The sequence below is a fragment of the Leucoraja erinacea genome, chromosome 5 (genome assembly GCF_028641065.1).
Source record: "Leucoraja erinacea ecotype New England chromosome 5, Leri_hhj_1, whole genome shotgun sequence".
In the NCBI taxonomy this organism is placed as follows: Eukaryota; Metazoa; Chordata; class Chondrichthyes; order Rajiformes; family Rajidae; genus Leucoraja; species Leucoraja erinaceus.
The window spans coordinates 77,879,726-77,902,565 of record NC_073381.1 but is presented as its reverse complement, the minus strand read 5'-3'; the positions used below and the strand labels follow the sequence as shown (position 1 = coordinate 77,902,565).

Sequence of the window (22,840 nt, the reverse complement as noted above, 5' to 3'; positions counted from 1 at the left end):
ACACCTCCTATGCCCTCTGCCATTTGGACTGTTTCCAATTCCCAGCTCTCAACAACTCATTTGTATATGGACATCCAATCTCTTTACACCTCCATTCCATGACAGCGTGATCAGAAGGCCCTCTCACTTCATCCTTGAGCCAAACCAGTTCTCCCCAACACAGCAAAACCTCAAGGTTGAATTGGCCCCCAAATCCAAAGGTACTAACTTCAATGCATGCATCATGATCTGATTGCCATTATACACAAATGTATATCAGTGTAACAACTCTACCAATATATACTTGCATATCTTTTATTTTTTTCTGAAAAGAAACAATCTCTTTCAGCTGCTATGTAATTAAACACATGATAAAGAATGCACACAATCCATGTCTGTGGAGATAAAATAATAAATATTTGTTCAAACACCAATGCTCTGTACAATTATGTTTTCAACTCTGCAGTTATTATCTTCAGAATGCAATGAATACAGACAAATCAGGACTGCAGTGAAAGAAACTCCCTAAAACCAATGTTAATTACACAAATGCTCGGTTTTTCAGCTCAGTAGTGTTAACTGAACTGATGTATTCATGTACCAGGTTTGTACAAACACTTGTCAGCATCTATGGGGCAAAGGAAATAAGCAACGTTTCGGGCTGAAACCCTTCTTCAGACTTATTTCCTTCGCTCCATAGATGCTGCTGCACCCGCTGAGTTTCTCCAGCACTTTTGTCTACCTTCGATTTTCCAGCATCTGCAGTTCCTTCTTGAACATTGTACAATCACTTACTCTTATTAATTTTCCCTTGAGTTCAAAGACCTGTTTAAAAATATAGCCATCTGAGTAATTTAGTAAACATTTAATCCCAATAATAATGTATAGGTAACTGATCAACATCCAATTCTAACACAAGCAGTGTGAAACTTTTAAATATTAGGCTGATGGGTTTCATCATGTGTTTGTCTCAAAGTCTTGCACAGTATGAACGTTGGACTTTTTTCCGAGTATATAAAATTCCATATCTCAAGTCATTTCAAATGGTTGTTTCATTGAAAGTTAAAGTTACCGCTGTTTGTGAAAATATTTCATCAGAGCCAGAAGTACATGTCCCACAAACAGGTCTGAACAGAACTACTTGTAGAAAATCCAGCTTAAGCCATTTCAGAATTTCTTCCTTTCATTTTGCAAATTGAAGCATTTTCTCCAGCTCCTGCAGCTGCATGTTTCCATGGGTAAGCATCATTCGTATCGTATCCTTAATGATTAAAAACAAATAAGATTGAGTACACAAAATGGTAAGGATTAAAGACATTTTATCCTTCATAGATATCATTTCAGCACATTTAATAAAAAGTACCTCATTCAGAAGAAATGCACATTTATACACAATGGTTCAATTAGTAGCACTTTTGGCCCAGAGCTCCAGTGATCAAGGCTCAATCCTGGTCTCCAGTACTATCTGTGTGCAATTTGTACATTTTTTCTGCAACCATGTGGGTTTCCTATGGATGTTCCGGGTTCATCCTTCATCCCAGCCATGCGATTAACTAGCCATTGTCTCCATTGTGTAGATGAGTGGTCGAAGAGTGGGGAGAAAGGGGAGGGGGTGGGATTGTAGAGCTTCCCTAAAATTGGAGAATTCAATGTTGATACCATTGGGTTTTAAGCTACAGAAGCGGAATATGAGGTGCTGCTGCTCCAGATTGCGTGTGGCCTCGCTCTGGCAATGGAGGAGGCCCAGGACAGAAAGGTCGGCATGTGAATGGGAATAGGAGTTAAAACAGTTAGCAACCAGTAGGCCATGACGGACTGAACCCAAGTGTTCAAAGTGCTGGTGTCCTTTTTTGATCAGCAACATTTGCAGTTCCATGTTTCTACAAGGGGTTCCAGGAAAATATATAGTGTGAGAGAGGAGTAAACAGAAAGTTGGGAAAGATTATACAGATAAACAACTACAAAATGCATTTAATTAAATATACATCTCCACTGAATAGCAGATGAAATTTAGTAGGAACGAGATATTTGAGCTGATTAATTGGCCACAAACCAGACACAGCATGTGGTCTAAAACAGAATCATTAATCTTGCTGGATTTGTCCAGCAACTTGTTGCCAGAATACCTCAAGATTCAAAAACAGTATTTATTTGTCCTTTTTGGATTCAAAGATTTCTTAGTTTCATACAAAGTGAGATTAACACACATTTATGTTTTCATTATATATTTTTTCAAAATACATGATAAAAAGCTCTGATCGTAAATACATTCATATAACTGAACGGATACATTTAAATATTTATTACCATCAAAATCTTTTCTCTCCCTGAAGCACACAAATATGCTGATGTATTTTACAACACTATTCCAATATTAATTTTCCTATTGGAGGTAACCTGTACCCCATGCTCCTGTCAATCTTTCTGATCCATCCAAGTTCTCCCAAACTCCTCCAGATCTGTCTCCCAGTTTCATTCCGCCCTAGTTCCATCTGCCTATCATCTACACACTTAGCCTACTACATTTCCTATTCCTTCCCCCAACTGGTTCCATCTGCCCATCATCCCTCCCCTATCTGGTTCTTTTTATCACCTTCATTACAATCAGATTCCTTATCACCTCCAGCCTCTGTCTCCACATCCACCCATCTCTCCATCCAACACCCACCAGTTGCTCTCTTACAATCCCCTCCGCCAGTCATCCCCTTCTTACCTAGCTCTACCCATTGCCTGCCAACCGTTGCCTCACCCTCACCCTCCCTCTCACCTCTTTACATTCTCAGTCCTGATGCATGGCCTCAACCAGAAACATCGACTGTCACTTTAGCTTCCTAGATTCTGCTTGACCCACTGAATTGCTCCAGAAGTTTGTTTTTGCTCCAATTTGTAGCAACTGCTGTCTCTTGCGTCCCCAATATTTGATGTATATTCTTATCTTGTAAATGTCTACATTAATCTAGCTTCAGTGCAGGTCCTGCGGTAGTGCAATCTTTGCATTCCTGGGAAGCCTCACGTCATAGAAAATCATGTTATAAAAACAATTGTGTCAATGAGGAAACGGAGCTAGAGTTTCAGAATCGCAATTACAAAGTTATTTTCCATGTGCAAGATTTCCAAAATTGTGTGCAAAATGTTCAAAATGAACAGTCTTTTGTATAACTATTTTTGTTACTGCAAACTACAAATGATAAAGGCTGTATGTTACATTGTTTAATAGAGTAATATCACATAAGTGTTACGAGACATAAATGCTTGTCAATTGCAATGGTCTCTTGCGGAGAAACTGATAGACCGTATTCTTAAGGGACAATGGCGTCCGATTATTGCGGAAGGGTACAAAGAACCATTTTTTTCTGAGAAAGCTTTTTTTCGTGCTTGTCAAATTCCAAAGTAAATTGTACTTTGAAGTGTAGACACAAATATGTTGGTTTACAAAAAAAAAGTGTTGTAGTAACTCAGTGGGTCAGGCAGCATCGCTGGAGAACATTTCATGTTGGGATTCTTCTTCATGGACGTCAACCTTCAATTCTTAGGCCCACAATGCCTCCCTCATCTCTACCATGGACATCAACGGTTACCGATCTCGCCACCTTTGATGATCTCCTCTCCACAGTCCCGCCCCGCACTGCCCGCTTCGCAAAATCCACAAACAGGACAGCCCTGGTAGATCTATTGCTTCCGCCTGCTCTGGCCCCATTGAACACATCTCCAAATATCTTGAATCCATCCTATTCCTCACTTTCTCCAGTCCCTTCTGAACAATCAAAACACCTCACTTAGTTCCAAACTCTTCAACTTAGTTTAGTTTGCACCGACCAGCGATCCCCGCACATTAACACTTCAATCCAAACCAATCAACCTACAAACCTATACATTTTTGGAGCGTGAGAGGAAACCTAAGATCTCTGAGAAAACCCACGTGATCACAGGGAGAATGTACAAACTCCATACTGACAGCACCCATAGTCGGGATCGAACCCTGGTCTGCAAGCATTGTAAGGTAGCAACTCTACTGCTGCATCACCGTGCCGCTCCCGAGATGCTGCCTGACCCACGGAGTTACTCCATCACTTTGTGTAACTTTTAAGTAATTCTCTAGTTCCCAAACAAAATTGCACTATTGAAATTTAGTCGACATAATACAAATAGAGCCCCCTAATTCATTGATCATGTTATATCCAATTTCCATTGTGGAAACATGCATTATAGCATGGCTAATGAATTTTCATCTAAGGTCACTCTCAAAAACTAAGGAAGCAAAGCCATTAATCAGGACTATATTTTGATCCAGATATTCTATTCATCATCTATTCATCATCTTATGTGCATAAATACAGTTTTTCGCAGAAGAGACTTACTTGATTTGTAGCATTTTTGTTCTGTTTGAATTCTTGTCTAGCCCAATTTTTAAGGTGCTGCTTGTCTCCATCATTTGGAATCTGATTAATGGTCTTTAAAATCTTCCTGTACAAACTCAGGACGTTTTTACGAAGCATAAACTAGAATATATAATTTGCACAATCAGACACCACAATCTGCAACACAGAACCAAAAATAAATAGCACAATGGTTCACTCTTCTATCTCTAACAACATCTAATTTTCCTAACACCTTCCCGACAAATCTCTGGAGCTGCAGCACCAGAACTTACTTTCTACAAACTATCACTTCCTAAAGCTACACTAAAAAACACTAACGATTGTGTAAAAAATGTCCTTAATTCTATTCCAGTATAACACAAAATCAACCAGAGAAAGTTATGGAGATCACTACCTAATCTAATCCCCTTTGATCAGAAGTGTTACACAGGGCCCTTCCTGTCCTCTGGCACAAGCTTTATATCTAAGGACATTAGAAAAACATGGTAAAAGATTTCCAGTGGCATGCCATTGTGACCCTACTGGTCTTCACTATTTTTTTCAATACTACAATTTTATAACATTCTAAATTCATCTCATATCCTTTCATTTTCATTATCACACTTACACAGAAACTGCAGTAAAATATTAAATCCATCCTCCATCCCTATGGTTTATTAACCAGTTGGTATTGGATTCAGATTGCTTCTATAAGGAAGTATTTGATCCTATTAATCAGGACTATATTTTGATCCAGATATTCTATTCATCATCTTATGTGCAATCAAATTTAAAAAATGCTGATGCTGGAAAACCAAAATAAAAACAGGAAATACTGGAAAGACTGGCGACACTTTGTGTAAAACACTACTTTACACAAAAGCAACATTTGTGTAAAGGAAGGTTAACGTTTCCAGTCAAATTTCCTCCATAAGAACTGGGAGAGAGAAAACAAGATAATTATAAGTTGAACAAACCAAAAGAAATAGACAGAAATTCTGTTAGAGAGAAGAGCTAAGTTTCTAAAACACCAACACTAAAACAGCTGTGCTCCTTCACCAACAGGATTCCTGTTCAAGATAGACACAGTGCTGGAATAACTCAGCAGGTCGGGCAACATCTCTGGAGAAAATGGGTGATGTTTCAGGTCGGGACCCTTGTTCAGACTTCTTGAGTCCTAAGAATGGTCCTGACCTAAACGTCACCTATCCTTTTCCTCCAGAGATATTGTCTGGCCCGCTGAGTTACTCCAGCACTTTGTGTCTATCTGGTATATACCAGCATTTGCAGTTCCTTTCTACACAACATTTTTCTTTGGCCTTGATCAACTTACAACTAACCCTGTGTTCTGATGCATTTCCTCTCCTCTCCAGGACGCTGCTCAACCCATTGCGTTTTTCCAGCAGTTTTGTTTTTTTTCCTCCAGATTGCAGCATCTGCAGTTACTTGTGCCACCACATAACTAATTAATTTTCTTCCATGAAGGACACAAAGTGCTGGATAACTCAGCGGGTCAGGCAGCATCCCTGTAGAACATGGATAGGTCATTCTTAATTTCTTCCATTCATGTTTTTATGTTATCTGCCTCAAAATCAAGTCACGTGAGTAACTCCGAGACTCAAGTGGAATGCTAACATATAATCTAAGAACTGTTATACTTTTGTTAGCCAACCAATTTTGTTCTCCAGTCATGGAAACAAGACAAAAGATTTAGACAAGCACTGTGGAAACTGGTTAATGCATGTTACAGTCCCATTAAATTTGATTTCTATCACCCTAATAGTGGAGTTGAAACAATATTGGAGCTGCCGATTGACAGTTAATTAAATGGAGACACAAACAACTGCAGATACTGCAATCTTCATCAAAGCACAAAGTACTGGAGGAACTCAGCGGGCCAGACAGCATCTGTGGAGGGCATGACCAAGTTCATCAGTGAGAGGAGCAGAATTGGTGGCGCAGTGGTAGAGTTGCAGCCTTGCAGCACCAGAGACCCGGGTTCAATCCTGACTACGGGTGCTGTCTGTATGGAGTTTGCACGCTCTCCCCATGACCTGCGTGGGTTTTCTATGGATGCTCCGGTTTCTTCCCACACGCCAAAGACATACAGGTTCATAGGCCAATTGGCTTTGGCATAATTGTAAATTGTCCCTAGTGTGTGTAGGATAGTGTTAATGTGTGGGGGTTGCTAGTCGGCATGGACTCAGTGGGCCGAATGGCCTGTTTCAGCACTGTCTCTCTAAATTGAACTATCTCATCTGGCAGCTCCTTCCACGTATACTCACCACCAGCACTTTAACTTTCAATTATACTTTAAGACTCATGTCTGCCATTCCTTGTGTCTCTAAGCAATAAGTGGACAGAGATTCACCATGGATTCAGGGCATAGGCGAGAGACAAGAGGATTGACTGTGCAGGAAGGAGTTAAGAGCCTCAGATCCATCGAAAAGAAAGATCTGAAGAAGGATCTCGGCCTGAAACATCACCCTTTCCTTTACTCCAGAAACGCTGCCTGACCCGCTGAGTTACTCCAGTATTTTGTGTCTATCTTCTCTCAGCTGGTAAACGGTCACCCGAGAGACGGGATTCCTGATGCAACCTGAAAATGGGAAAACGTTCTTTCTCTTTGATGAAAGACACAAAATGCTGGAGTAACATCGGGCCAGGCAGCATCTCTGGAGAAAAGGAATAGGTGACTTTTCGGGTTGAGACCCTTCTTCAGACCGAGAGTCAGGGGAGAGGGAAACTAGAGGTAGAACCTGGCAAGTCATAAGTTTATAATTGATTGGAGCAGAATTAGGCCACTTGGCCAATCAAGTCAACTCAGCCATTCAATCATGGCTGTTCTATCTCCCCCTCCTAGCCCCCATTCTCCTACCTTCTCCCCATAACCCCTGACAACCGTACTAATGAAAGTCGCTGATCCGTACTAATCAAGTCTGAAGAAGGGTCTCGACCCGCTGAGTTTCTCCAGCATTTTTATCTGCCTTTGATTTTCCAGCATCTGTAGTTCTTTCTTAAACACCCATACTAATCAAAGTCAGCGAGCGTCCCCCAACCCAATGGCAGCTACTGAAGCTGTGGACGCAGATGGGAGGAGGGAGGCGGGAGTGAGGAGCCTCTTTCAGGTCGAGTACGGCCACGGTCAGGGCCAGAGAGGGACCCCCTAGATCACCATTAGCCTCTGAGGCCGCAGCGGCTGAGGGCACAGACGGGAGGAGGTGGAGGAGGGAGGCAGGGGGAGTGAGGAGCCTCTCACACCTCTCTCAGGCCAAGCACCCACGGCCAACGAGGGACCCCCAGCCCAACGGGGGAGCACACTGGATCATGAGATAGGAGTAGAATTAGGCCATTTGGCCCATCAAGTCTACTTCCAATCATGGCTGATCTATCTCTCCCTCCTAACCCCATTCTACTGCCTTCTTCCCATAACTTCTGACACCTGCACTAATCAAGAATCTATCTATCTCTGCCTTAAATATATCCACAGACTTGGCCTCCACAGCCTTCTGTGGCAATGCATTTCACAGATTCACCACCCTCTGAAATTCCTCCTCAGCTCCTTCCTAAAGGAACGGGAGGAGGTGGAGGTGGTGGAGGGCAGGAGGAGGAGGAGGAGGAAGGCAGAAGAGAGGGGTAGGAGTTGGAGGAGGAGGGCAGGAGCTTCTCCCACCTCTCTCAGGTCGAGCACCGCCACGGGAAGCAGCGGCAGTGGGCGCTGACAGGAGCAGGAGGCGGGAGGGGGGAGCGGGAGCCGGGACATCTCCCACCTCTCTCAGGCCGAGCGCCGCCGCCGGGATCCGGCCCGCCGCCATCTTGCTGGAGACGGTGTGACGGGCGCCCCCTGGCGGCGGGTGAGTAGAGCGGCCGGTGCTGCCCCCACTGGACACACAAGGTGCTGCCCCCACCTGACACACAAGATGCTGCCCCCACCTGACACACAAGATGCTGCCCCCACCTGACACACAAGGTGCTGCCCCCACCTGACACAAGATGCTGCCCCCACCTGACACACAAGGTGCTGCCCCCACCTGACACAAGATGCTGCCCCCACTGGGCACAAGGGGCTGCCCCCACTGGGCACAAGGTGCTGCCCCCACTGGGCACAAGATGCTGCCCCCACCTGACACACAAGATGCTGCCCCCACCTGACACAAGATGCTGCCCCCACCTGACACACAAGATGCTGCCCCCACCTGACACAAGACGCTGCCCCCACCTGACACAAGACGCTGCCCCCACCTGACACAAGATGCTGCCCCCACCTGACACAAGATGCTGCCCATACCCGAGGCACAAGGTGCTGCCCCCACTGGGCACAAGATGCTGCCCCCACCTGACACACAAGGTGCTGCCCCCACCTGACACACAAGGTGCACAAGATGCTGCAGTAACTCAGCTGGGGACAGGCAGCATCTGTGGATAGAGGACGAGATCCTTCTTCAGACTGATTGTCAGGGGAGAGGGAGATACATTGACAAGGGATTGTAAGGTGTGAAAATAGTACAAAGGGAATGCAGAATAAATCATTAGAATCATAGAGTGATACAGTGTGGAAAAGGGCCCTTCGGCCCAACTTGCCCACAACCACCAACATATCCCAGCAACACTAGGTTGTGAAGGCTTTGGAGAGTGTTTACCAGAGATGAGGTTTACCAGAATCATTTAAAAAAGATAAAAAAATGCAGGTCAGGTAGCATCTCTGGAGAACGTATAAGTGACATTTTAGGTCAGGACCCTTCTTCAGACACTTGGTATCGTTTCGTGTAAACCAGCATCTGCAGTTCCTGCTTTCCACTTTTTGACCGCTCCGCTGCGAAATCTTCTCAAGGTATATCCGGGGAGGAAATCGCTATCAAAACATGGGGGGGGGGGGGGGGACACACACAATTTCTTGGTGGCTGCACACACACACATGCGAGGCTTTGGCCGTGGGCCCTGTGGACGGTAAGCTGACCTAGTTGGTGACCGACTCCGAACTCTAGCAACATTAGCTTCCTTTGCCCTGAATCGTGGGGCTTGAATCGGCCCGTTTGCGGGGCCTTTCATCGCCTGGCATGGCTTAAAACCGGCCGCAGGATCTTCCATCCCCCGGTGGGGGCTTCAACATCAGGAGCCCCGATGCAGCAATGTGACCACGGGGCAGTGGAAGATCCCGTGGCCAATTTTATGCTGCGCCGGACGATGAAAGGCCCCGCGAACGGGCCGATTCAAGCTCTGCTCTTTGATCTTTGCTCCACCAGGACGTCTCCCTCGTCCAATCACTGCTCTCTATCCCCAGTCCCCACCCCCCTACTTCCGCTTCTGACCGACGTCTCCCTCCTCCAATAATCGTGCTGAATCATCATGTCTCCCCCCCCCCCTCACTGCTGCTGACCAAAGTCTCTCTCGTCCAATCTGCGCCCTCGATCATCAGTCCCACCCCCATGTCAGGGAAAGTGGAGATTTTTAATAGTTTTTGGAATTTCAAAATCCGGATTAGAGAACATAGGGTGGATTGTCCCCCACCTCTCAAAACATGGGGGGGGGGGGAAGTGTACCCGTCCTGCACGGGATTTCCACCCATGGAACACCTACTTTGAATATGTTCTCCCGTCTGAAGAAAAGTCTAGACCCAAAACATCAGCTTTCCATGTTCTCCAGATGCGTTGCCTGACCCGCTGGGTTATTCCAGCAGCTTGTGTCCAGTTCTGATATAACATCTGCCCGATGCAACAAATTTGGAGTATTGCATGCAATTCTGGTTACAGGAATGATGTGGAGAGTTGTAAAAGATGCAGAGGCTTACCAGAATTCAATTACCTGAAACTGGAGATTTAGTTTATTATTCATACTGTTGGGTTGTCAGCTATCCAAGTAGAAAATTAGGTGTTGTTCCTCCAGTTTACCAGTAGCCTCACTCTGGCAATGGAGAAGTCTCAGGATAGATAGGTCAGCATGGGAATGGGAAGAGGAGTTAAAATAGTTAGCAACTGGGAGATCCAGTGACTGGTTGGTGTCTGGTGAAACATTGGCCAAGTCCACACTTGGTCTTGAGAGGTATAGACAGGGTGGACAGTCAGAACTTTGTTCCCCAGGATGGAAAAATCAAATGCTAGATAGCATAGCTTTACAGTGAAAGGGGAAAATATGAAAAGGAATTGTGCAAGGCAAGGGAAGAGATTGAACTTTTTTTTTGCCATCCATCACAGTGAGGAATGTGGAGGAGTCACTGTGGTGAATGTTTATGTTAACATGTATTTTGTGTGTTTTGTTGCTTTTTATTTGTACGACTGACTTGGCAAATTAAATTCCTCATATGTGGCAAAACATACTTGGCTAATAAAGTATTATTGTGATTGTTTATTGTAAATTTAGATTTTTCCACACAGGGGTGGGTGCGTGTCTGGAATGTTGTGTGGGGTGGGCTGACACATTGGGCCGAGGGACACGTTGTGCTGTATTTATGTGTAAGAAGGAACTGCAGATGCTGGTTTAAAACTAAAGGTGGATCCAAAAGGCTAGAGTAACTCAGCAGGACAGGCAGCAAATCTGGAGAGAAGGAATGGGTGATGTTTCGGGTCTCAAGAGGGTCTCGACCTGAAACGTCACCCATTCCTTCTCTCCAGAGGTGCTGGCTGTCCCGCTGAGTTACTCCAGCTTTTTGTGTCCATCTTGTGCTGTACTTATGCAGGAAATACTCGGGTCAGGTTGAATTTGTGAAAATAGCACTAATCTCAAAGATTGAAGACCTTTCATCAGAGCTCAGAGGAAGAGAGAGAGAACGTTATCTTTAAGATGAAAGTGAGGGGATAGATAAGAAAGGGAGCAACGCACAGGGACTTTCCCCGTAAACCTTTGCTTCATATTATCCAGTCAAGGCAGGCAGCGAGAAAAAAACCCAAATTGAAGGGACGGAATGCGAGTAGAGTGAGACTACAAAGTAATGTAACTGCAGGGCATATGCAGGTGAGACCCTGCTAATGGACAGCGACTATTTGAGCTAATTTCATGCAATCAATTCAGATAAAGTTTTGCTTCATATTATAGGATTTAATTGAACCCTGGAGGCTGAAACTGCTATTCCCTCTCCCCAAGTATTTAAAACGTTTCACACTTGCAGCAAGTGCAGCGTTTTGCATTTTTCTATCTATAAGCGCCCATTCATCTTCCTCTATCTGCACTCCTTCAGACAGTATGATTAAAAAGCATTCATCACCCAGACCGACAACACCAACAGCATTGCTGGCAGCTAGACAACCTGGATCTGCACCCTTTCACTGACAGGTGCTTTGCTTCTGCCTACTCATGCCCTTTTGCAAATTAAACACTAATTTTCTCACTTTTGCAGCACTGATGAAAGATTATCTGCCCAAAACTCTGCTTCTCTTAACAGATGGAGCCTGACCTTCCATATATCTCGACAGCTGATTCTTTATTTCCTTTCCTATTATGCAGAGTTCTTCAAGTATGCTGGTATATTAATTGCCAACTTTAGCAACTACACCACTGTAGTGGTGATAGATTATACCCATTTTTACTGACATCACTGGCTGTTTAGTGAATGCTGTGTGCATTCAGTTGAGTAAGCTTCAATTCTGTCCTGCTTTACTAATTTTGGTTGTTTCGCTGTACCCTGTATCTCTAAACTAAACTAAATAACTCCACACAATCCAAAATGTCTTCACAACTTTAAATGGGTCATGTGCTACATCAATAACATGACGCAACCAAGTAGTTTTCAGATATTGCATAATTTTATTGACATTAAAAAAATTCCGAATACAATCTTAAGAAAGAAAGCCATCTCTGAATGACACACTGAAGCTTATGTTTGTAGAAGTCACCTTCGCAACATATATCCACACTACAAAAAAGAAGTGATATTCAAACCTCCGACAGGATTCCTCATTCAATACAATAAACTGTGCCTTTGGCACAAACACCACCATGTGGTAAGATCTCAATGTGAATTTAAAAAATTCACATTATAAGCTCAGGTATTCTCAAATGACAACACACAACAGTAAGTGGATCTACAGTAAAGTACAATTTTACAGGTTGTGCATAATTTGAAACATCAATAGTTGATGACTGCAGGTGGCAACTTCCTACGAGACATTTCATTAATAATCAGACGCTGTCACCAGTTCAAACCATTGCCTGAGTGCATCACTGAGCGTCTCTGGGAGAGCATTCACATCTCGCAGTATTACATAGAAAGGGAATGGAAATTCTTCCATGTACGATTTGATTTCTGGCATTTCTCCTGGAGCCTTGAAGATGGGGACTTTGATGTCCAGGATGGAATCCTATAAGTGGAAGCAAATAATTACAAAGTTGCAGAAGATACAGGCATACAAAGAGAGTTAAGGGCCTGTCCCACTTGGCGATTTTTCCGGCGACTGCCGGCATCATTGACTGACGTATCAGGTCACCGAAAAATTTGTGTCGTGATGCCGCGTGATGACTTGCGGTGTTTTTTCAAGTGTCGCAACATTTTTTTTGTCGCCGCTGGATTTTGAAATGTTCCAAATCCTTTGGCGACACTGATATAACGCCGGCAGTCGCCGAAACAAATTGCCAAGTGGGACAGGCCCTTCATTCATTACAGAAACAGGCCCTTCGGACCAACTTGCCCATGCTGACCATGGTGCCTTTCTGAGCTCGTGCTCAGAACCTGCCATGTTTCAACTTTCCAAGATGCATAAATTCACAGGTATCGAAGTTAAATTCCATCTGCCATTACTTGGTCCACTTTCTCAGTTGATCTAGATCCTGTATAACCATAGAAAACGTTCTTCACTGTCCACCACACCATCAATGTTGGTGACATGCACAAACGTAGCTCACCCTGGCCACCCTATGATCTCACCTCCCACAGCACGTGGAACTGTCAAAAGCCAAAATGAAGTCCATGCACACAACGTTTATTGCCCCCTCCTTGTCAATTCTCTTGAACACTCTTTAAAAATCCCAATGATTTTCCATGCACAAAGCAATGCTGACTATCCCCAATAAAGTCTTGTCTTTCCAAATGCTGATAAGTGTAGGTTTATTATTGTCACCTTTACATGCCTGCACCTAACAGATGTGCAATGTTTAATTCTCCTCTGGTGCCCCTTTCAAGATAAAATGCCCTGCACTAAGCCAGGAGAGAAATTTACTTCAATATTCAAAACCCTCCACCATCAGCACACATTGGCTATAAAACGTACCATCCACAAAATGCTCTGCAGTTATTTAGCCATTCCCACAACTTCTAAACCTCAAAGCTCCACCATCTACCATCTAGCTCTGCAAATCCCACACATCCTATGTTGGAAATAGATATAACCCACCCTTCATCATTGCTGGCTTTAAATCCTGGAACTCTCTGCACAATAATACTATGGGAATACGTTGATCAGAAATACTGCAGAGGTTCAACTCATCATCTAAAAACTGAGTAAAATAAACTAAAACTTCCAAATTCCCCAAATTAATATTATAAAAATCTGTACCCAAGTAGTAACAGGTTAGCTTTTTGCAGTAATTTAACTTTTTAACCACAGCTAATTACAGGCTTGTAATTACACATCTAATGCTACAACAACATAAAAATCAGAACAATATTGTTCTGTCTCATGCACATGATGCAATGGTTTGTTTATTATCACATGTCTCATGGGCTGGTGCAAGCTTTCATTTAACTAGAGAGATCTTTCTATGTGTAAGAAGAAACTGCATATGCTGGTTTAGACCAAAGATTGGCACAAAATGCTGGAGTGGCTCAGCAGGACAGGTAGCATCTCTGGAGAGAAGGAATGCTGCCTGTCCCACTAGAGATCTATCTATGTTATATTTGTATAATTATTTCTTACCTTGGAGTCAGGATTGTCCAGAACAACAAAGATAACAAAGATGTTGTTATGTCGAGCAGCCTCAACGGCTGTTGCAACTCGTTCTTTCCCCTCTAAAAACAGACCTCTTCCATCGGACACGATCAATAATAACTGTGCGGTTTCTAGCAGAAGAAAGCATTTGTTATTATATTGCTATGGTTTCACTAGCAGTTTTATACAAGGCATGAAAGTCATTTTCCTTTTATGGATAATATTACATGCATCATGTTATATGTTCCTCATTCACAACAGCCATTATAATTTTAAACAGTTTAGAGACACAAATACAATTTTGGGACATCACGGAAAACAATGCTGCTGGATTACCTCTCAATTATAAACCCGCATGATCTGGAGTTGGATGGTGGGGAGAGCACGTCAAATTTTCACAGCAGTACTAATTTTCACTATTTAAAAAAACTGTTTTAAAGATAGTTGGAAAAATAGCCCCTGTGCAAATAGTCCCTGTGTTCCTCCTTCTCTCCTCTCCCATCAGCCAAGAGGTATACAAGTGTGAAAACACACAGCTCCAGATTCAGGGACAGTTTCTTCCCAGCTGTTGAGGCTACTGAACCATCCTACCAACAACGAGAGAGCGATCCTGAGCTCCTATCTACCTCATGGGAGACCCACGGAATATCTTTACTGGACTTTACTGGATTTTATCTTACACCGCACATTATTCACATAATTCCCTTTATCACTTCTTTGTGCACCTGAATGGCTCGATTGTAATCATGTATTGTCTTGCCGCCGACTGCTTAGTATACAACAAAAGCTTTTCACTGTACCTTGGTACAAGTGACAACACTGGGTGGCACGGTGGCGCAGCGGTAGAGTTGCTGCCTTACAGCGCCATAGACCCTGGTTCTATCCTGACTACCGGTGCTGTCTGTACGGAGATTTACGTTCTCCCCGTGACCTCATGGGTTTTTTCCGAGATCTTTGGTTTGATCCCACACTCCAAAGACGTACAAGTGTGTAGGTTAATTGGCTTGGTAGAAATGAAAATAGTCTTTAGTGTGTGTAGGATAGTGTTAATATGTGGGGATCGCTGATTGGTGCGGACTCTTGTGGGCCGAAGGGCCTGTTTCTCAGGTGCATCTCCAAACTAAACTCAAAAATGCTAATAAACTAAACTCAAACTACACTCAATACTTGGAAACATAATATTTAAAGAGTGGACTGAAGTTGTACTTCCCCGTTCTAATAATATCACCCATACAGTAGACAAAAAAAAATCCTTATTACTATCAGAAATGCATCACACTGGAGGGGCTGTTGCATTTGTGAAGTAAATCTCATTTGTTCAGCAACTACCACTTTATTGAACTATAAATGCGCATTATTTTACAGTCCAACAATACAAAATACTGTAGACCCAAAATGCTGGAGTAACTCAGCCGGACAGGCAGCATCTCTGGAGAGAAGGAATGGGTGACGTTTCAGGTCAAGACCCTTCTTCAGACTGATGTCAGGGGAAGGGGTGGGACAAAGATAGAACGTAGGCAGAGACAGTAAGAATAGTGGGAGACTGGGAAGGGGATGGAGAGGGAAAGCAAGGGCTATTTGAAGTTAGACAAGTCAATATTCATACCACTGGGATGTTAACTACCCAAGCAAAATATGAGGTGCTATTCCTCCAATTTGTGCTGGGCCTCACTTTGACAATGGAGGAGGCCCAGGACAGAAAGGTCAGATTGGGAATGGGAGGGGGAGTTGAGTTGCTACAAATAAGTGAAGTAATACAAAACACTGCAGTACGAATGGCCAGCCTACATAAACCATGTCAAGCTGACCTGGATTTCCTTGTTGGGATTGGTGCTGTGCTGCAACAAACATGTTGGCTGCAGATTCCAGAAACTGAAAGTTGAAAATCAGAATTAGCCATATTAGTTCATCTTTAAAACAAATTACCTTTAACCTAATGCAATCACATTTTAATCTTGCGTTTTGGAGGCCAGTTCTTACATTTATCAACATGGTCTTAAAGTTTACTTTAAAAAGATGCTCCTTAAAACGGTTTAATTTGACAAATGTCATGGTGACTACAATGTACACAACTAATTTTACATTACATATGCCATCTAAGGTGTTGAAATTGACAAACTAGCAACAAGCAGCATAGATCTAATCAATTCCACCTCTGCTAAAAAGCTTAGATTGGTTGCAAAGAGAGGGAAACAATTCATGTTGCAGTGTTGAAAAGATAGAAGCTTGCAATGTGAAAACAATGCTACATTGATATGTCGTCAACTGCTAGACAGCAATGTATCCCCCTGCATTAATTTTATATACACAGCCAATTCTTGATGGCTTAACGCCTACCAACCTGAGCTATCTTGGTTTTCTTCTGTTGGAACTGACAGCTCCGCAGTATTCTTGCTCCTGATTGATCACTGAACTGCTCGTGGAATGGGTGCAGCAACTGAACACTCTCTCCAAAGCTGAAACAGGGAATAACACAGCTGGATGAGGAGTCTGTTACAAGGCTGCTGAGCTCATGCAAGGAAATTAGAAAGTCACAAACAGAGCTCGAGTGAATTGATCTAATAACATCTAGAATAGAATAGAATGCATTTATTGTCATTCAAACCTAGGTTTGAACGAAATATCATTTCTACAGTTTTTTACATTACAAAACAATCCAAGACCCACACTTAACACAGTTTACATAAACATCCATCACCCTCAGTCTCCAACATCTCCTCATTGTGATTGAAGGCAAAGTCTTTATCTCTTCCCTTTGTTCCTTCTCCCGTGGTCCAGCAGTCCAACCGCAGTGTCGAGGCGAACTGGGGCTCCGATGTTAAAGCCCCCGGTGGGCGATGGTAAATCCTGAGGCTGTTTAAGCCACGCCGGGCGATGTTAGGCCCCGGCTCCATGTCCTTAAACCCGCGATTCCAGCGGGAGAAGTCGCCGTTGCGGAGCTCGGAAAAGCGGTCTCCCACCAGGGACTTGGAGCTCCCGATGTTCCCGTCCACCGGGTTTGCGGCCGGTGCCTCCGAACTCCAAAGTCGGGTCGCAGCCGCACGCCACCACATCTCTTCCCGCTCCGAAGTTGGCCAGCTCCGCGATGTTAGTTCCGCAGGCTCTGCAACTGGAGCCCCCAGGTTAGTCCCGGCCGGAGGTCGCCGCCGGCTCCACGATGTTAGGCCCAACGACATCCGAGACCTGACAGGGAATAGTCGGGTCCCCGCACAGGGAAGAGATTTAAACGGTTTCCCCAAAGCCCCCTCACCACCCCCCACATATACACAGCTAAAAAAAATAATAAAAAACTAACTCAAGACATAAATTTAACAAGACAAAAATAAAAAAAGACAGACGACTGTAGTCGAGCCGCTGCCGTTAGGCGCCGCCACTCCCACTGATCTAGTACTTCGATCTGAAATTGTCAAATGACTGTTTGCCAAAAGGGGCTCTCAAAGATAATATAAAATATTCCTCAGTAAAAAAAAGATACTTATGAATGCAGATGGCAACATTCAAATACAGTATCAAATAATATCCAGGTTTAATGACTTCATCCACTGAAGTAATTGAGCAAAACCATTGGAGGTTATAACCTGATATGCAGTTTGCATATCGGGCCAATAGATCTGCTGATGACGCAGTCAACCTGGGCCTGAACTTCATCCTCCCACACCTAGACCGCCAGGGGACCTATGCAAGGATTTTGTTTGTTGATTTTAGCTCCATTGTACCAGAGATACTACACTCCAAACTTTCCGAGTTGACTGTGCCTGAACCCCTCTGTCGGTGGATCACCAGCATCCAGACAGACAGGAAGTAGCATGTGAGGCTGGGAAAGCACATCTCGGACCCGCAGACCCTCAGCATAGGAGAACCACAAGGCTGCGTACTCTATCCTCTCCTCTACACCAATGACTGCACCTCCACAGTCTCCTCTGACAAGCTTCTCAAGTTTGCGGATGACACAACCCTGATTGGACTGATCCAGGATGGGGAGGAATCTGCCTACAGACAGGAAGTGATACAGCTGGCGTCCTGGTGCCATCAGAACAGTCTGGAGCTCAATGCTCTCAAGACAGTGGAATTGATAGTAGACTTTAGGAGAGCTCACCCCACTCACCATCACCAACACCACAGTCACATCTGTGGAGTATTTTAAGTTTCTGGCAACCATCATCTCCAAGGACCTTAAATGGGGGGCCACCATCGAATCCAGTCAAAAAGGCACAACAGAGGATGTACTTCCTGCTGCAGCTGAGGAAGCACAATCTGCCACAGGCAATGATGGTCCAATTCTATACGGCCATTGTAGAGTCTCACCTTCTCCATCATGGTCTGGTTTGGCTCAGCTACCAAGCACGACATCTGGAGGCTGCAGGGAATCGTCCGATCAGCTGAGAAGGTTGTTGGCTGCAACCTTCCCTCCCCAATGACAAACTGTACACTGCAAGGGCCAGGAAGCGAGCGGGTAAGATCACCTCTGACCCTCTCACTCATGCCACAAACTCTTTGAATCACTTCCCTCTGGAAGGCAACTGCCACAACCAGACATAAAAACAGCTTTGTTCCACGAGTAGTAGCTCTGCTCAATAACCAACAATCTGTAGCCTCCTTTTGCTCTGGTAGTTTATTTAATTCACATGTTTAATCAACAATGTTTTATTATTAATGTTTAATGTTTTATGTGTCATTCCTAACTGTCACTGTATGTTATGTTGTCACTTGCGGGCAGAGTACCAAGGCAAATTCCTTGTATGTAAATACTTGGGCAATAAACTTATTCATTCATTCATAAATTATATTGACAATATTCTTGATCAATATTCATTTTCTCTACAAATGCCACTAGAAAATAGATTCCAATGCCTGTAGGCAGCCATCACTCACCTGCACACAGCAACCTGTCCAACCTCTAGAAGTGAGAGAGCATTACCAATCACAGCCAAGGCTTCAAAGGCTAGCTGCAAAATAAACATACATATTAGGGCTTTCAGGAGTTGGTCAGATCAGTTCAAGGAAAAATATTCCTACAAATACATAGTTTCAAGCTCCCCCTCTTGGGCGATTGAATGCATATAACTCAGCAAGAGATTATATTAGCATTGTGAGGATTTACACAGTGAAACATACCAGCTGAATTGGAGTTCAGCAATTTTCCTGTCACTGAATAGCCATTAGCTATTTTTAAAGGTTGAGATTCATAGGTTCTTGATTAGTACGGATCAATTTCTCTATTGGGATAAATAACGTTTTATCGTATCGTGTTGTGTCAGGGGTTAAGAGTAGAAGGCAGGAAAATGGGGTTGAGAGAAAGAGAGATAGATCAGCTATGATTGAATGGCAGAATCGACTTGATGGGCCGAATGGATTATGCCACTCCTATAACTTATGAACTTAACACTAGAGTTATGGAGACAAGGAATTGCAGATACTGGTTTACAAAAATAGACTCAAAGTGCTGGAGTAACTCAGCGGATGCTGGCAAGTTATAGGTGCATACAGGCGGAGGAGGGGGTGGTTTGATTTGTAGATGCTTGTCAAAGCCCGAGCACTTCGCATTCTGATTAGGTAGCCTACAGGCATCACTCGACTGACCGACTGACCGGATTTCTGTTTCTATAGGACGTGACCTGCCTGTGGAGGGTGGCAAAGGTGGACAATTTGCCTGGCGAGATGGTCCTCTGCTTAGAGCCTTGAAGGCTGGACATTGGATTGTTTTAGACGAGGTGGGTACTGATCAATTGTTATGTTAAACTCTATGTAGTATCTTGTGGGCCGAGTATATTTCCACGATTAGCACCTTTTAATTTCTGATTTGAATGCAAAGTGCCTGTTCTCTTTGGGTAGGAACAAGTACTACCAACATAAAGATCTTATAGAAACATATAAAATTCTTAAAGGATTGGACAGGCTGGATGCAGGAAAAATGTTCCCGATGTTGGGGGAGTCCAGAACCAGGGGGTCACAGTTTAAGATTAAAGGATTGGCCATTTAGGACTGAGATGAGGAAAAACTTTTTCACCCAGAGTTGTGAATCTGTGGAATTCTCTGCCACAGAAGGCAGTGGATGCCAATTCACTGGATGTTGTCAAGAGAGAGTTGGATTTAGCTCTTAGGTCCAACAGAATCAAGGGATATGGGAAGAAAGCAGGAACGGGAAACTGATTTTGGATGATCAGCCATGATCATATTGAATGGCGGTGCTGGCTCAAAGGGCCAAATGGCCTACTCCTCCACCTATTGTCTATGTTTGTAAATAAGCCATACCTGTTTGGAGTGGTTATCAACCATGCTGGAAGAATCATCAATAGCCAAACAGATCTGGTACTGCCGCTTGTTTGGCTTTGTTCTGCGAAGCCAGATTTTGTCCTTGCGGAATTGACTTGCGATGTAGGGAATCACTTTGCGCATGTTCAACCGCTTTCCTGTTCGATAATCCCCTCTGGACACAAGCACATGGGATGAAATGTGTAGGAAGGAACTGAACATGCTGGTTTACACTGAAGATAGACACAAAACGCTGGAGTAACTCAGTAGGCCAGGCAGCACTTCTGGAGAAAAGGAATAGGTGATGTTTCAGGTCAAAACCCTCCACTAGTTTCCCTCTCCCCTGACTCTCAGTCTGAAGAAGGGTTCTGACCCAAAACTTCACTTCTTCCTTTTCTCCAGAGATGCTGCCTGACCCCCTGATTAATCCAGCATTTAGTGTATCACATGGGGTGAAAGCTAGGTCACCAATCCAGCAAGATAGTCTTCCAAGAAACCTTTGTGGACAAATTGTAAACACGTATTGAAGTGGCCACAAAATTTATACTGCAGCGATATACGAGGGGGCAGAGTCTATGGCCTTACATCAGCCTGCTGAAAAGGCCACCCACCAGAAACGTTAACCATTTCTCACTCCACAAATGCTGCCCGACGTTTTTGCAGGATATGAGTGTTGTTGAAGTTGTTTTGGTGATGGTTCTCTTGATAGTGTCCCAGGATATAAATGCAGCGAAGAGGGATCAACTGAGAACGGGGGGGGGGGGGATGCAGAGAAATGGAGTGGGGATAGGGAGGGGGGGGGGGGGGGGGGGATGGTGATGCAGAGAATGGAGTGGGGATGGGGGGGGGGGGGGGGGGCTTCCGCCATGTGGCGGTATCCGGCAGAAGACAGGATTGTTCGGTGAACCAGCACCACTGTGTCGCTAATGTTTTCAACGATGATGAATGAATATATGCAAAACAAAGCATTTCACTGCATCTCGCTACATGTGACCTACATCGATGCAAGACCTGTCAAGTACCCTGTAGGTTGCAATGTTTCTGTGAGCTTGCTGCTCTTCACAATGTTGGTGGTGGGGCTACCATTGTGGAGAATGCAGTCTCTTTATGTAGCAGAGGGAATAAATGTTTTGGATAACTGGTGGCTGCTCTATTCTAAATGCAATCAAGTGTGGAAAGTCATTGGAGTGGCACTCATTTGTACACACAGTCTACTCCACCACAATCTTGACACGTAAATAGCAGATAAATTCTAGGCGTGTCAGATCATGAGTAGCGTGCTGCACTGTACCCAGCCTATAACCGGGAAAAGCATCTATTGACCGGCAGAAAGTTTCTTAGTACAAGAGTTGTAGCAAAATAAAATGCAGTCCCGATTCAGAATCAGAAATCTGCAGAGGATCAAAGATTTAGAGATAGTTCATTTCAGGGGAATCATTTGATTAAAACATGGCGGGCTGTAAATTGAGCATTTATATCCAGTATTGTTTAAATGAAATGTCCACTTGTGGCAATGGTGATAATACTAAATAAGTAATGCATATTCCATTCTGAGTTTGCTATAAATGTGCACAGTTAATCTTTGTTTTGAGGAACCTAAATCGCAGCATTGCCTCAAATGAAAAAGGAATAGAGGCAACGTTTTTCTTATTAATCAACGATGATCCAATTATTACTGGGGCACTTGCTTCATTATTTAATATAAAAGTAAATGGTGCTATATTGATGGACAATTAAAAAAATTGTTTCATAACGACGTATGGACCATTGCAATCTGCAAGTGCTGTTTACGTCAGCTCTGGAGAATAACATACAACATAGATTCTTGATAATAATAATAATAATAATAATAATAATTTTATTTATAGAGCACTTTAAGTGCTGTACATCACTAATCATCGACAAAAAAGTTAATACACACCAAAAATAACAATCAAAAGAAATAGTAGGAAAAGACATGTAAAATAAAGAAACATCAAAAACACCACAAACAGAAGCAAAGCCTCAGGCATGGTCAAAAGCCAGGCAGTACAAATGTGTTTTAACACTGGATTTGAAGATGGACAGTGAGGGGGCCTATCTGATGTGCAACGGCAGGGTGTTCCAGAGTGCCGGAGCAGCAACAGAGAAGGCTCTATCCCCTCTGAGCCTCCGACTAGACCTCGGTACCTCCAGGAGCAGCTGAGCAGCTGACCTGAGGGACCGGGCAGGACCGTATGGGTGGAGCAGCTCAGAGAGGTAAGGCGGGGCGAGCCCATTCAGAGATTTAAATACAAATAACAGTATCTTAAAATGAACTCGAAAGTGCACCGGGAGCCAGTGTAGGGAGGCCAGAATTGGCGATATGTGCTCCCTCTTTCGAGTCCCTGTTAAAAGGCGAGCAGCAGCATTCTGAAC

General features: G+C 43.8%; 2 protein-coding genes across 3 annotated transcripts in view; both read right to left on the bottom strand.

The window, feature by feature from the left end:
- Nucleotides 1–280: 280 nt before the first annotated feature.
- lyrm2 (LYR motif containing 2) lies at nt 281–8,222 on the bottom strand. 2 transcript variants are annotated; one of them, XR_008723526.1, is made up of 4 exons: nt 8,108–8,222; nt 4,338–4,478; nt 692–1,240; nt 281–607 (listed from the first exon to the last, which is right to left on the bottom strand). XR_008723526.1 is itself a non-coding variant. In XM_055636033.1 (3 exons), exons 1-3 carry the CDS (start codon nt 8,150–8,152, stop codon nt 1,163–1,165), a joined length of 264 nt encoding a protein of 87 aa, XP_055492008.1. In that variant the 5' UTR covers nt 8,153–8,222; the 3' UTR covers nt 281–1,162. The 2 variants fall into 2 exon arrangements, 1 of the variants encoding a protein (XP_055492008.1); XM_055636033.1 differs by having other exon boundaries at nt 281–1,240.
- A 3,840-nt stretch (nt 8,223–12,062) lies between these two features.
- The window catches only part of LOC129697442 (midasin-like), a 182,418-nt gene continuing 171,640 nt past the window's right edge, over nt 12,063–22,840 (bottom strand). The window contains 6 exon segments of the mRNA XM_055636025.1: nt 12,063–12,628; nt 14,180–14,322; nt 16,000–16,063; nt 16,533–16,647; nt 19,064–19,137; nt 20,444–20,618. Of these exon segments, the coding sequence (XP_055492000.1) occupies nt 12,443–12,628; nt 14,180–14,322; nt 16,000–16,063; nt 16,533–16,647; nt 19,064–19,137; nt 20,444–20,618 (757 nt within the window). The 3' untranslated portion in view covers nt 12,063–12,442.